General features: G+C 37.6%; 1 protein-coding gene across 5 annotated transcripts in view; it reads right to left on the bottom strand.

The window, feature by feature from the left end:
* Positions 1-16629, bottom strand: part of ICA1 (islet cell autoantigen 1) — a 71328-nt gene that overhangs the window by 16081 nt on the left and 38618 nt on the right. For 3 of the 5 annotated variants that reach the window (XM_061469280.1, XM_061469277.1, XM_061469278.1), the window contains 4 exons: positions 7342-7467; positions 7059-7157; positions 1465-1581; positions 999-1093 (listed from right to left, as the gene is read on the bottom strand). In XM_061469280.1, the coding sequence (XP_061325264.1) occupies positions 999-1093; positions 1465-1581; positions 7059-7157; positions 7342-7467 (437 nt within the window). The remainder of the gene's footprint in view (positions 1-998; positions 1094-1464; positions 1582-7058; positions 7158-7341; positions 7468-16629) is intronic. The other 2 variants (XM_061469281.1, XM_061469279.1) reach the window with 1 other exon arrangement.

Below are 16629 nucleotides of genomic sequence, written 5' to 3'. Positions count from 1 at the left end.
TCATTCTAGACCTTTATATTCAACACTGAGGAGAACAGTTTATAAAATTACTTATTATTGTCACATGAGATGCAGCATATTCAAGGAAGTGCTGTGGAGACAACCACCTGCCAAATGGCACTTGGCCGAGTCCTTTCTAATCTCAATAGTACCAAATCTGACCAATTTATATACTGGTTTTGGTCAGATTTTGAATCTAAACAAGTAAATAGGACTGGAAAACAGAACTCTTAAAAAATCCATTATAAATAGCTGAGCAAAACCCACTAATCAGTCAAGCTGTTCTCTACTTTTTTGACAACTGATCCTTTGCTGGTTACTTGAAACAGGGACAGTCAAAACAACAGGTGGCAGCAGGATTATATCAATGTTGCATCTCCTCACAACTGAATCCTGATGGTCCCATAGGGGAGTAATCACATCCCATTCTCCTATTCTCCTCTCCCCATAGCAGTTCATTCATGAGCCTCTCTCACCTCAGAGCACCAGGTAACTCAAACCCCGATAGCATCAGCTCACTTAGATGTACTTTACCCTAAGTACCTACTGCTTCATTGGATTACTAACTGATGCTGTATACATTACAAAAACTAATCGCTGCTCAAAGCAATCAGGAATTCATATCCTATTCCCAGGTGAAAGGAGATACTAAGAAGGGAGAAATACAACGCTCATATGTCTTCTCCCATGTGTAGTAGTTTACCATTTTTTTAATTACAGAAAAAATGAAGCAAAAGCTGAAAAATAAAGAGAAGGCTAAGAAAGATGAAAAACATATAAAGGTTTAATGGGTCTTTTAAAATCTCTTAATTCCACCTTAAAATTTATTCATGTACACATTACAACATTTCAGGAATTCTTGTATTAAGCTTCCTATTAGCTAGTGTGATCAGACTAGCTGCGTTTGTATTTCTATTTATAAATGTTTGGTGACTTTAGCAACCAGAAAGCAGATTATAGACAAAAATACTTATTAATCTACAGGCCATGCAACTTACTGACTCTGCTGATCTTGTACTGATTTAATGCTTTCAATCTGCAGATCCTCCTTTTCTGCTTTTTCTGTTAGTTTATTCACAGGATCTTGTAAGCTCTAGATAATAACCATAATATAAATGAAGATAACAAAATAGAATGCGTGTTATTTAAGACCAAACCAAACTACAGAACCCACATTAGTAAGAATGGTTTTGAGCTGTATCAAACTATATCTGATTCAAGCAAAATAAAAAAATGTTTGAAGATACTCAAATTGAGTCACATGAACACCTTTTATACAAGAAGGTGATGCTTGAATACTTCTAAATTCATGTTCTGTTTCCAATGTTCTTAAGTAAAACCATATACACCATGTGCAAAGCAGGCACTGACATCATGTTCTTTGCCTCTTTTTTTTTTCCTCCTTTTTTGCCCCCCAGTCCCTTCTTTTTTTTTCCCCAAGATGAGAAGAAATTTATTCTTTACATGATTATTCCTCATATACTGCTTCTTTACTTCTTCAGTCTCTTTTTTTCTGACACAACTATTGACAAAACCTTGGCAACTGCAGTATAATGGGAAGGTACTGTGTGTATCCTGAATCTGAAAACAAGTGTTAAAATGTTGGATAGTTAGTTAAATATAGGCCAGGTGTGGTATTAGGAAGCCTTACAATCTGAAAGACCATACTACAAGATAACAATGTGCAGTTTCCTGGTTAGCACTTTTATAGCCAAAATTTGGACATGTGAACAAGCAGACGTTATAGACCAGCTCTCTGAGACTACAGGAGTGATACATATACTACTGGTTGTCTCTGTTATGCATTAATTAGTACTGCTGTATGAAAAGCTAAATAACTGAATATAGTAATTAAATAATCACAGATGTTAGCAATGTGGGTATTTGGCTTTATCAAATGGTTTTGCTGTGAAGGTGAAAACATGTTCCTATTCCCAACGCCTAACTCAGTTTCTCAAAAATAAAACCACATTTTATGTGCATAGTCCCGACTACTTGTGAGTTTATTTATCTCACAGATATTCATAGTTGCATATCTCACTCATCTTCTTCCCCTCTTTCCCCAAAAAGCTGAGGCTAAACCAAATAAGCCACCTTTTGTGCAGAACTTAACACAAAAATGTAGGAAGTTCAACAAAATGGTAGTATGTTTCATCAGAACAGTAAAAAAAAAGGAAAAACTGTGGCTGCTAAATCCATCTCATCTATTAAATAAAAGTTAAGAGTCTCCAGCCCATCTGTTACAATAAAAGCAGGCCCAGGCATGTCACAGGTCTTGTTTGCACTGCCCTGTTAACCAGGACAGATGAATCCCCAGTAGGGGCATTCTAGTTTCTGCTTGGCTCAGTACTTGTCTGTATGAGGAAATGTATACTTCAGTGTTTCAGAAACTAAAGTAATGGATCTGTTGTATACTACAGTTGCATTTTTTTCCTCTTAGTACGTTATTTTTCTATCTAGAACTTCAGATTAATTCGTCATAAGCCACTTTAGCACTGTAGACATGTCCAAAGATGAGGTATCACAAAAGCAGCAATAGTAAATAGAGGCATTAAAGACATTTACCTTATTCTGTGATTGCCACTTTTTTTTTTCTTTTTTGACACTGTAACAGTGCTACCCAGAATCACACATAAGTGTACTTCCTGGATTCTGAATAATGGACACTAGTCACCTCGGGCTAGATCACTTGTGAAGGAATATGTTACCCTTTAACTGCCTTGGTACTGGCTATTGATTAGGTTCTGCTTCTTGTACCATTAAAATTGATGGGAATTATTCCATTGACTCCAAGAGGACCTGAATTAGAATTCAAAAACATAAGAATATGCATTATACTTGTACAGAAGTGCAATGCAGAGAAAGACAGCATAGCTTTGCATTACAGGCACTTCCTCTGCTGCAGAGTTAACTCTGGTTCCAGCTCAGGCCCTACTTTGTGGCTGACTGTTATTTGCTCACAAAATTCCTTCACCTGTATCTGGGCTGCTTTCAAGTCAAGCCAAGATCATCTGGACTGCACACAAAACCTGTCCTCTGCAGTTAAATCATCAGTGTTGACAAAGCACTCAGCTTGCCCACAGTTCCCCCCAAGTGCCTCGGACAACTAATGCGCTTCCTTTTGACTGAGAAAGAATCAAAGCAACACAGTAAGGGCAGATCCAGGAGCCAGGACTTCACGACACATGTGGAGAAATGCAGCACCACTGAGGAGACAAAAGCTTGGATAGGTTTCATTTGGGGGAGAGCTGAAAAGGAAGAGGGAAAAGCAGGTAGCCTCAAAATTTCCTCATGGAGATTCATCAGGAAAAACCCAATAAACACCTAATGCCCCCACAAAACCCCTAGAGATAGAAAATGATATGCAATATTGCTGTGAATAAAGTCAACATGCAACAAAGGATAGGATAAAAAAAAGAAAGTATACCCGACTACAGCAGAAATCAGCATGAGGCAACAGTATTGTAGTACCTGCTTGGACAGGGTTCTCCAAACCATGTAAGGAGCACAGTGTTTCACTTTGCACAGAAATAAATGGATGCACTGAGAAATACACCTTTTGACTCTATTACCAGAACTGTTATTATTTCTAGACTCATATGAACTCTTCAGGAAGTTAGGTAATATACATTAAAATGTAAAAAATGTAACTAATTATTCATTAAGTAACTAAGGTAAATAAATGGAGACAGAAATTAAAAAGAGGTATTATTCCTGAAAAATAGCCCCTGAAATAAATTTGAATTCATGCAATATATAGTAATTTCAAGAGAATGAAACTTTAAAGGCTTTACCAAAACATCAACTCATCATCTTTAGTAGTACAGCAATGGATACAGTAATAGATACTTCAGATACTTTTACATCACAATACAGAGTTGTTAGCACATTAATAATCATCCTTCATCAAGCATGAAACTCGAAGTTAGGAAATACAGCTGCAATAGCATGATTATACTACTCTCAGCATATACCCTGAAGCAAAGAAAACAAATGGGCTGTTTTTCATTAAGTGAGTTTTGGCAAACATCTCTAAAGACAATGTTTTCTTTCCAGAAACAATCCCAAGAGGCTTTTAAGAGTCTCTTTCCTGAGGTAAACCTGGTACATGAATATATTCATACTACTAAATACAGACAGTAATCTTCCAGTACATAGCACCTTCTAATTTTTCAGTAAGACAATCTACATCTAAATCAAGTATTAATAGTTTCTTTACATTCTTGTTTTAAAGTAAAATGCTAATCCTACGTACACACATGCTTAGTTTAATTCAAAAGAATCACTTGCAGCAAAAGGTGAATTAAGCTGCTAGATTGCTACTGGAATCATAATAGACAAAAATTATTTGCAAGTACCAAACTAAAAAAATTCTTTTAGGAAAGATCCCTTCTAAGATACAACATAGGGAGAATATTCTAAAAGGGGTACCTCCCAATTTAATGTAGAAATGGGCACGCTGAAATATTTTATGTGTGTTTTAAGCTATTATATATTTGGATTATATATTTTTTAATGTGTAAAGCTTCTTCAATTGGTATATTTTTAGACCAAAAGTTTCTCCATGAGGAACTACACTTGCCTAGATCTCTTACAGCTATTTATTAAACTTCATAAAAAATAATACCATGTAATCTCAATATAGAATTATCTTGCATCTCCTTCTTAATATATAATTACTCTGGCATAAACATATGATATGAATGGGAGAGATCAGTTCCCTAAGCATAAATATCTATTGTTATTCCACACCCAGGTCTAGCAGAGGAGACATGGGACCCACAGTAGTCCCACACCCTTCAGAAATGACAACTGAAGGTGAGGTGATTTACCCTAGTAAGGCACCTGGAGTATCAGCAGACATATATTCTCCTAGGCAACAGAATCTCACCTGATGCAACCACCAGATTTTGATTTAATCTTCTCATTTAACATAAACAAACAGGAACTACTAACTGGGTGAAAAGAGATCATGGAGGAGACTTGGTATAGGAAATAATCCCACGCTCTAGAGACCGAAAGAAATAAAGAACTAAAAGGTAGTAACATAGTCTTATTATAGCTGTTTTATGAAACCACAGACTTCCATGAAATTCTGTAGCATAAAATTACCTCTGATTAGCATAATTTCTCAGCATACATTTCACTGCAAAACCAGGAAATTGTATCTTTTCAGTGCAGGAGGCCAGCAATGAAAATGGTTAAGATTCTCATAACAAAGTCAGGCTGCATCCTAAACACACTACAATATTCACAACCATTATTACAGTTACTTTTTGCTTCAAGGGTGTGCTTGTTACATATGTGTCGACTCAATACAGATTGTATTTCTTCATCACAGTTTTCCAATCTAATTTCAAATTTAGATCATACTGAAATCTTTCACAGAAGGAAGTTCAAAAGATAACAAACATCCCCAAATCTCTCTCATCCTCCATCACAAGGGTATTTCACTCTCCACGACAGGTGAATTTTCTCTACAGGTTTCTCTCCAATGTCCAAATGTTACTATGCTTTTTGAAAAATCATACATCCTGTTCAAATAATCAAATTTTTAGATATAAAAGAGAACGAATACCCAGCAACAACACAGGCTACCTACACAAACCAGAATGAAATTGGTTTGCATTAAAGCAAAGGGAAAAAATTTCCTCAGAAACCTTCTAACACTGGGAAGCTATGAAAAAAGTCCACAAGCACGACACCCAGGCTCCTGAGCAGGGTAAATCCTGGCCATGCAAAACCCAGGCTGTGAACTAGACATCAGAAGCAACAGTGAGGAAATAAAGGGGATTTTCTTTTTTGGTTTGGAATTTAATTGGTAAGTGTGTAGGTAATTACTAGCAATGTCAAGGTAACTATGCCCTACTGTCTCCTGCTGAAATCTACTCCGGCAGATTGCTGAAACAAGCTCTGGCTAAACCCCATCTTCCACGACATGCGCTATCCAAGAAAGAAGCTTAGTTATGTTAACTTCATAGCAAATGAGGTCTTTTCCTGCACAACAGGTTTCTTCAGAGGCTGGGTAAGATGAAACAATCTATAAGCCTCTTCATTTTTGTCAAGAGAGACTGAGCTTAAAATTTGTCTGTTTGGTCTATTGTGATGTTTCATGCTGCAGAAGTAACAGCCTCCACAAGCTCTTTATGCACTTCAAAGTTCAGAAACTGCTCCCTCCCAACCCACATTCTAGAAAACAACTTTAAATATAGCATAGTCATGTACAGACAAGTTTGGTAGTCTGGGGTGAATTAAACCATATACCTTCTGGTGCTTCTTTTCCAGGAGCTCTGGGGTAGCTGCAGGCTAAATAGCATAATGCAGTTCAACTTCCACTTCTAAGTGTCAAATGCACACGCATTTCATGGATTGAGGCTATGACTTGTAATTGTTTTCAAACTGGGTTGTCTCTTCAGTCAAGCAGTGTCTGCTGCAAGTCATTCATTCCTCACTTTCCTTCCAGTGCTAACCCTTCCCTCATATATCCTTCAGACAAATGTTATTTTTCTCCCATGCAAATAGGATCAGCCAATAGTTATCATGTTGCACAAAATATGGGATAACTGGAAATATGATAATTTTTTTTTTCCTGTTTTCACGTTCCTCTACTGAACCTCAAATTGCAAGGGGCAAAGCAACCATGAAGGGGCAGGCATGACCAGGAAAATACACAATGCTGAGTGATGACTTTTAGATACCTGGTGAAACTCTGAACTCAGATTACAGCCAGATATCAAATATATTCCATACTTCAAGATTACAAAGAAACAGCAAATACCACTAGTCAAGCAAAACTATTTCCCAGAGCACTGAAGGGTTAAAAAGTCTCAGTACAGGTGTGGAAACCATGTAACTCATCCATGTACTAGTATTTAGCCAATAAAGTGTTCTTAAAGAGTCTGAGTTTTAAAAAAACAGATGAAAAGGCAAAATAGCATTAATTCACTTGCATGATTCTGGAGAGCAACATAATTTCCTAATTCCGCTGCATTTTATCATTCTTTTGGAATAATCAAACAAAATCCCAGTTAGCAGGAACATATCTCTATATTCCTTACCTTTAACATCGTGAATTCGTATGGCTGATAACCTTTGAAACTTTCATGGATGGCTGCCATCGTGTGTGAAGTTTTTTCCCAAAAATGAAGAAGTGTTATCTGTAAGGTAGGATGAAATTTCAATGCAATGTTAGCTTTAATACCTATCTGCTTTCAGTAAAAATCTCACATCTCCCCTCCAATACTAGTTACAGTTCTTACAGTTGAATATTGCCATGGTAACCTCTTAAAAAAACATATATTAACAGTAAATATTTTGGAGGTCAACGTTTTCATTGGATACCTGATATGTTGTTAACACATGAGAAAGGAGGTTGCATCTGCTCGCTCCCAAAAGATCCACTTTTTGACAGACATCAGTTTTCAGTTTGTCAAAGTTGAGTTTTGCATGTCGCACTTGAGCTTGAACCTTCAAACAAAGAGACAATTGTTCATGTAGTGAATTCTTTTTTTCCCTCTGTTTCTCACGGAAGAGCAAATGAACACAACTTTTAGGTAAATCAGACAACAGAGCAGACTCAATTAAAATTTATATAGAACTTTAGCATCAGTCCCACTGAAAATAAGATACAGCAGGCTGAGATATGCTAAAATATGGCTGTTGCTATCTTCTGCGTTACTATTTTTCTAACAATATTCAGTGAAGTTTTGCTTGTAACCTCTCTTTGCAAGATGAATATTAGTATCAAATATATACTGAGAAGGTAATAATTGGAAAACGTGCTCATTTTGGTATCCCTTTACAGAAATACCAATTCAAAGGTTGACCAACAAATTTGGAACTAAAATTTTACTACATAATATACAGGTGCACAGGCAGTGCAGGGGAAGTCTTCTCCACACATTACACCAAGCTATCAATCAACAAATCTTGAGTTCTGGTAATAACAACCATGTCTCAAACTTCTGACCTGACCCAGTGCTCTAACCACAAGACTATATCAACTTACTGATGACTTGCTTTCTTTTTTTTCAAACTGAAGAGTTTCAAACCAAAGAGGGGTGTCCAGAGCTGGCAGAGTTCTTGGGTAGTTAGGAGATGTTTTGATGAGGTGGAGACAGATTTGAATTCCTCAGGGAGGAGGAAATTGCTCCCATTGCTTTCACTCCTTAGGCATGACAAATGCTAAGCTATGATATAAAAAGCAAAAAGAAGCTACTGCCAAGGTATCTCCCCACAACATACAGTATTTGGTGAAAAGTCTTACCCAGTCAGATCTACACTGGCATGAGCTGAGGCTGCCTCTTACTTTGGGGTCCTCGAGGGACTCTACACTACTACTTTTAGCTCATGCCTGGTGAAAGGCCAAGGGAGGCACTGTGCTATCCACACCAGGCGTTCTACCCCACGCATGAACTCTCTAGTCAAAACAGCAGGTGGGTAATGAGCTTATGAGCTTCCAAAATTAAGCAGCAATGGAAGAGGATGGGGGCAGTGGCAGGAGTGGGGAAGCTTTATCCAGTGCTCAATAAAACACCTTTGTCCTGCATTAGGTCTTTAAAACTCTTTATTTGCTTTAGCTGTGAGTGACTGAGAGCACAGATTTACAACTTCAGCCTAAAAATGAGAACTGTGAAAAAAAAAAACCAACAAAAAAAAACAAACCAAACCCGAACCCCATGGGCCTATGCAAAAACGAACTTCTAACTGAAATCCAAACATGAGATTACCTGCAGCTTTTGCCAGAAAGAATTGCTACAACAATTTAAGTAAGAGATGTTGTAGGGTTTTGAAAAACTTTGTGAGGCTTAAGACTAAAGTCTGATCTCAGTTGTGGCTATGAAATTCCAGAGAAATTCAACTGATGTCAGCAGAAGTGGGTCACATGTAAAACTATATTTTACAATGGTGCAGCTGAGATCAGAATCCCCTTCCTATTCGGTATATCATAGCACTGGTACAAACACAGTAAGAACAGCTGTAGCTTTGTAAACTGATAATCCAAGTAGGTAAAGAATGTTAGCTCTGGGGAATATAAATACTCTGTCAGAGATGGTGGGCCACAAGAAAAGGCAAAACAAAAAAGTACTACTAAAGGTAATTATTAATTCATACAACCTCAAGTCTACACAAGGACTTTATATTAGACTGGGATTTGAGTCTACCTCATGTCTCCAACTACCCAGAAGAGAAAAATAATCCAGAAAACCAAAAAACTTGTGAAATTTGAGTTGCAGTCTTCCTGCACACAGTCTGCAGGGACATTTAGCAAGAAACAATGTCAGTATTTATCTTAACTAAACATGTGATTAGTTTCTCTTTTAAAAGCTAGAGCATTCATAAAGAGGTGATCCACAAAGCAATGTGGAATACAAGCCTGTATGTTTGACATGATCATATGTGTTATCAAATGCCACACATTTCTCTTGCCAACCAGAGAAGATACAATACTATAGTAATTATTAAATTAAGAATGCTTTTAGGTTTTTTGATATACTGAAAGTTTATTGAGCAGAAGCACTCTCCATTTTACAGCAGCAGTGCAGGTAAGCGAAGAACAAACACCACATACTGCATCAGCATGACATGATCTTCTGCCTTTTATGTATGCCAATAAATGCATTTTCAATTCAAATTATTATTAGACATCTTTTAAGATTACTTGTGGCTTCAGGAATTAAGTATAAAAGCTTAGTACTTACAAAGCATAATCTACTCAATACCACACAAATTATAACCTTTGGTTTTCTACTCAAGGGAAAGCTAATGTAATACATACTAATCTCCTTTCTCTGCAATGAGTCTTCAAGACATGAGAAGCAGGACCTCATTGTGGTCTCAGTATTGCACATTTTTATTCATACATTTAACTTCATTAAAGCTGAACATACAAAATTTCTTCAAATGCCTAGTCTGAGAAGTGTCAGGATTTTACTGACTATAAGAGAACCACACCAATCCGAATGCAACTTGGACATTTTACAATGAAGGAGCTCCTAAGCATCTAAAACTGCGTTAGTTTTAGGGTTTATGCTGTACAAGAAAAGCTTATGGTACTACTGACATAAAAAAGGTTATTACTCCTTGTCTTTTTATTTTCTAAGCAGCAACCTGCTTTTAATTTCCCAATGCAAACATCTAAGCACAATATTTATGGAATAGAATTCTTTAAAGAGAGCACATAAGAAAACATATATTTGGAAAGCAGTATCTTACTAAATCAATAGCTTGATAAACTATAAGATGCCAGACAAACTGAAAAATAATTTCAAAACTAAAATAAATAATATAGAAATGTTAAAAACCTAGGGGCTTGAAAATCAGATACTGGAATGTTTGATTGTGAGGGCAAATATTTACTAACATGGGTTCCTAAACCTATATTGAAACAGAGAAGTCCCAATCTTCAAGACTGCTAATATAAAACCCCCAAATGTTCAGACCCAGTTAAAAAACCCTATTCAGTATGTTCAGTTACTAAAATATGGATTTCTCACATATTTCCAAGGAATCTTTATATCCTCTATGGTACATCTGTGTTATTACTTTCTTCTACTCCGCCATAAAATACAAAATTTATTTTCAGTAGTAGCCCAACTTCAGGGACAATTCATCTAGTGGAAGCATCATCTCCAAAAGAAAAGTTGGATAAATGTGCTAACTCATTTTACATACAGTATATTTTTTGTCTCAGCATTTCCAGCATAGAAGCAGAAACAGATGCTTCCAGTCTAATTTGTCACCCAGCCTCTCACTTACTCGATCTGAAAAGCATGCACAGCATGTGTACAGGCTGGAAGGAGGGTAAGTAAATCAAGAGGGAAAAATGCCTGGAATATAGCAAACCTTCCTGTTGGGGGCTCTGGGTAAACTCTACCAGCAGATGGAATCAGCACAAATCTCTGCATTAAATAAATATAGCACCTTCTGGCATACCTGATCATTGTGAAGACTACATGAAAATTAAATTCAAACTGAAGTAGGCAGCAGCTTGAGGACAAAGTATTTAGAACATAGTTTATCTTGCAGCATGTCTGCATACGGCACAGAAAGCATAAGGAACTAGATTCTCAGTTCCTACAAAACTGTAATAACTGTAATAACTTTATACCATGAGTGGTGTTATGACAAGGAGCACCCATTACACTTTTACATGCACATATATAAGCTACATTTTTTTATTTTTACTTTTTAAATTCAAGATTGATGCTGGATAGTTACAGAACAGAAAAGGTAATGTTTCACACAAAATAATGCCTGTAGCTTAAATTTTTCCATGTGCAATCCAAGAACTTCCAACATCATGTACAGTACTGAACTTGAATTCAGTGAGCTTTGCTATGTTCTGTATTTTACAGACTATGCTTTGACTCAACTGTTCCCTTGGGTTGGACTAGTATTTACTGCATTCATTAATCTCTGCCCATCAACTTGTAGGAGTAACACGTCAGAACAATGGTTAAAGAAGAGGTAGCATACTTCTGTTTGTCTGCTTCAGTCCTTGTTATTAAAATATTCATTTATGATCTGATGAGAAACACTGATAGAAATTAATTTTAGGTGATTAAATTTATAAAGTGAGAAACTCCTAGCTAAAGAGGAAAACTTCTTGGACAGTGTAATAGATCCAAATAATACCACTTGGGTCTGAAGCTGAGTAGACGTACATCAGACTTGTTGAAGAAACAAAACTATTCTTGATATATGAATTTAAGTAACCTAAAGTGCATAATGAATTCCAATGACACATTTCTTAAATTTGCCATTTTGGACTTAATTACAAATGCCTGTGCTTTCGCACACATCCCCATGCACCCTCATTCTGTTAAGCCTGATTAAGCAAATTCAGAATCATAGAACAGAATCATAGAATAGTTAGGGTTGGAAAGGACCTGAAGATCATCTAATTCCACTCCCCTGCCATGGGCAGGAACACCTCCCACTAAACCATGTCACCCAAGGCTTCGTCCAACCTGGCCTTGAATACTGCCAGGGATGGAGCATTCACAACTTCCCTGGGCAACCCATTCCCTCACCACCCTTACAGTAAAGAACTTCCTCCTTATATCCAATCTAAACTTCCCCTGTTTAAGTTTTAACCCATTACCCCTTGTCCTATCACTACAGTCCCTAATGAAGAGTCCCTCCCCAGCATCCCTACAGACCCCCTTCAGATACTGGAAGGCTGCTATGAGGTCTCCATGCAGCCTTCTCTTCTCCGGGCTGAACAGCCCCAACTTTCTCAGCCTATCTTCATACAGGCGGTGCTCCAGTCCCCTGATCATCCTTGTGGCCCTCCTCTGCACTTGTTCCAACAGTTCCCTGTTCTTTTTATGTTGAGGACACCGGAACTGCACACAATACTCCAGGTGAGGTCTCATAAGAGTAGAGTAGAGGGGCAGGATCACCTCCTTCGACCTGCTGGTCGACCTGCAGCCCAGTATACAGTTGGCTTTCTGGGCTGTGAACTGCAACATGAATTGCATTCATGTTGCAATTCACATAAAGAACTTAATTACCATTGCATGTCTACCTGTCTCACTCTTGAAAGCAACAAAACCCCTTCTAGTGAAAGGTGTCCCTGCCCATGAGAGGGGGCTGGATCCAGATAAACTTTTAATGTCCCATCCAACCAAAACTGTTCTGTGATTCTATAATTTGATGATACTGCTTGTCTGTCTGCCACAAAAGGACAACTGATATGTCAGCTTTGAAAGAGAAGTTATGTCACTGTGAGGAGAGGAAAAACTGCTGGTACACCTGCCGTACAGCCTGCCTTTTTCTTTTGCTATGCAGGACTACCAGAGTGGAGCTGCTACCTACGACTCACTCCCAGTCACTACAGCAGCACAAGCAAATAACAGTTTGAAACAACTGCTGAAAATATACACATCCTGTGTTGAGGTAGTTTAAATGTATCAGCAAATTCAAGTGGAAAGATATCTGTGAAAGCTGCATTAAATGTAAATTAGGCTAGCCACACTGTAAGAGATAAAGATTTTGGAAACGAAACTGTCACAACTGCCTGGTATCCCTGAAGTGGTTGAAAACTTTCATTATATACAGATGTGATGAAGGTAAGTCTATCACAAGATACAATACAGCACAAAGATTGTACAGCCACCAAAGATTATTCTTCTAGTGGCTGAAACATTTGTGGAAGAAACAAACTAAATATTCAACTGAACCATGGTGATATTCAGCATAATCCAATGAAATCAATACCTACTCAAATAACTGCAAATATCTACTAGCAAATTACTTGTCATGATTACCCACAGATTTTAGATTTAATTGAAGCAACTAATTCACCAGCTCAGGTGCCTCACTGGAGGATACAGCATGCCCATGACAGTCCCAGAACTCAAAGTAAGCAACAGAAGAAGAATGCTAAAGTACACAAAGAAAAAAAAAAAAAAAAAAAAAGACAAAAAAAAAGAAAAAACAGAAACAATGCTATACCAAGAACAATTATGCTTCTCTACCAAACAATTTGATCTGAAACATCAATTCTCTGAAAAAAAGAACAACCATAAAGTCATCATAAACTGGTAGAAAGTTTTCTTCCTTTAATCATAATTCTTTTTCTAGTAAGATCAATCAAATCTCTGTGATTTTAACACGCATTTTGCTCTCCTTATGCTCTGTCAAAGTGGTCTAGAGGAAAGAACTAGTAAGAAGTCACGTTTTAACTGAAATGTTACTCCCCAAAACCCAGCAGCTTTCATGCAACTTTGTCATGCAAACCGGCTATATTTAGCTATTTTCCCAATCCTACCCTATTTGAATTCACATGGTAGAACCATTCTTGAACTTATTTTTCCTTCACAAAAACTGAGTTCAGTCAAAACCAGGATTTTTGATCTGCCTCCACAGTCAGAATGGGAGACTAAGTAACAGCTGTAATAGTTTTAACTCACACACAAGAACAATAGTGGCTGATGACAATTCACATTTTATTTGAATATGTGACTATTCCCTTTGCAATAGTATCGGTCATTACTATTTAACATTTATATTACAGCAGTTCCTGAAGGCTTCAGTGAGACTGGGTCCATTGTCCCTGGCACCAAAAAGCACTGAATAAACTACAGGTCTGCCGCAGAGTTATGGGATACTCATGCACAAGCCCAAGTGTTTGACAGACACTGGATTGCACTGGCAAAACATGCCCTCACCAGCTATATACAGAGGTGAGTGACTCTTGGACCCAGCAGTACAGGGCAGTGCACATTATAGCAACCACTTGTTCTGCTTTGCAAAATAAATCAACTAAAAGATCCCAGTCTTGTAAATATGACCATGAATAGCCTGCCCCACTCCATCATTTGTGTGGTACAGTTCTCTTAAATCTCCATTGTGCTATAGAGCACATGTGCATACACACACACATATCTACTACAAACATTTATCTATTGCAACATCTACCAACTAAAAAGCATTAGAGCTGCTAATGGGTGTCTGGATATACCAGATCCAAGAAAATTTCAGCCTTCAGCTGTGCTCAGCTGATTAGAGAACTTGGAAAGTTTGAAGGCATTATGGGTTTGTTTTTCTGCTTATACTGATTTATAATATAATATAAACATATCCTGACTGGTGTACAAATAAAATGAACATAAAATTCCAAGTTTAGGGGTGAGGGGGAGAGTGATGGCTTTTTTTTTTTCAATTTCTCATGCATAGGGTAAGGCTATAGAATTTTAAACACCTCTTTTTCTTCTGTTCCCCTCACGAAGGGCTAATAAAGATACTATAAACAGGAGAGTATTTGTGTACCAGTCAAGGAAAGGATTACATGACAGAACTGAATTTCACATGGACACTTTACACTGACACATGATAGCTTTGACACAACACACAGGTCTAAATTTCTGTGTAGTGTGCAACAGAATTTCTCAAGCCCACGAAATTAATAGAAATAAAATAACATTTTTTTGTACTTTATTCCCATTTGTGCCTGTGATGCTCTACTATGCTATAGAACTGGGGTGCTTAATTATTTTTTCATCAGGAAAGTGATCATACTCTGACAGTTTTTACTTCTGCCTGTAACATGCTCTGCTGCTCTGGGACACCAAATAAATTATAATTTGAAATAAAAAATAACACAACAAACCAGAACTTTTTAAGCTGCATTGAAGGAACTTTGCAAAGTTGCATTACTTAGACCTTAAACTCTGTATACATTTATATATATGTATATGTTTATCATTAGAGTATCATCTCCCAGAATAGATCACAACAACCTAAAATTCTTTTAAGGTTGTATAATCGTAAAATCACAGAATGATTTGGGTTGGAAGGGACCTTAAAGATAATCTAGTTCCAAACCCCTGCCATGGGCAGGGACATCTTCCACTAGACCAGGTTGCTCCAAGCCCCGTCCAGCCTGGTCTTGAACACTGCCAGGGATGGGGCATCCCCAGCTTCTTTGTGTAACCTGTGCCAGTGCCTTGTCACCCTCATAGTATAGGATTTTTTCATGATGTCTAACCTAAATCTACCCCCTTTTAGTTTAAAACCCTTACCCTATCACTACATGCCCTTGTAAAAAGTCTCTCTCCAGCTTTCTTGCAGGCCCCCTATAGCTAATACTGGAATATATACTAGTACCTATACCTGGAATATATACTGGTAATATAATACTAGAGCCTAATACTGGAAGGCCACTGTAAGGTCTCTGAGCCTGCACTTCTGAAGGTGGAACAAGCCCAAATGTCTCAGCCAGTACAAATCGTCAGTACAGTACATGATGTTCTATACTTTAAATCTATTAGCAATTGCAACTTTTAAAACCTTAGCCACTTAAAAACCACATCCACATCCTTCTTATGCTGGGGCTCAAAGCTAAACACAGTATTTTCCAGGTGAAGTCTCATGAGAGTGGAGCAAGGGGGAGAAACACCTCCCTTGACCTTATGGCCATGCTCCTCTTGATGCAGCCCAGCATATGGTTGGCTTTCTGGGCTGCAAGCGCATACTCCTGGTTCAGGTGGAGCTTCTCACATGACCACATGCAGGACCTTGGACTTGGCACTGTTGAACTTCAGGAGGTTCACACAGACTTGGTATATTTATGTTGGATTAAGTTCTCACAGTTTTAAAAACACAAGAGATGTCATTTATTTAAGACAGTATAAAAAGCCCCACCTTTTTATAGTAGTTCAACTAAAGTAATGGATACTTAATTTACTTTTTCCATTATGTTAAAACACTATTAGAAACATTCAGGTATTTGTAGGTAGCAAAGTTTTAAACTCCAGGAACCTGTATTTTCTCCAATTCTAATAGGATATGGACAATTTTAGCAGTTCTTTGAAGAGAGCCACTATAAATCCCGCAGTAATCTTCAAATTACAGTAATTATTTTGGCTCATTTTTTGCCAGAGTTTGTCCCTGTGCACAGCACGATTCCTGTCTTCTTGGTCATTCTTACCTGATTTAGCTTTGGGAAGCTCTGCAGGTGTTCTGGAAAAGCATTCCTAAACAGTTGCCGTATATTTGGCTAGAGAGTTCAACTTCAGAACAAATCAGTAGATTAACATCACAAAATACTACTTCTGCACTTACCCTAAGGCACGTTTTCCAGAGACACATACTACGTGTGCCTAGCTCTGATGCTGGTAT

The sequence above is a fragment of the Pezoporus flaviventris genome, unplaced genomic scaffold (genome assembly GCF_033815535.1).
Source record: "Pezoporus flaviventris isolate CSIRO_AGI_PZ_B2104156 unplaced genomic scaffold, CSIRO_AGI_Pfla_v1 ptg000055l, whole genome shotgun sequence".
NCBI classification, from domain to species: domain Eukaryota; kingdom Metazoa; phylum Chordata; class Aves; order Psittaciformes; family Psittacidae; genus Pezoporus; species Pezoporus flaviventris.
The sequence above is the reverse complement of the archived record's forward strand: the minus strand, read 5'-3'. Positions and strand labels throughout refer to the sequence as shown.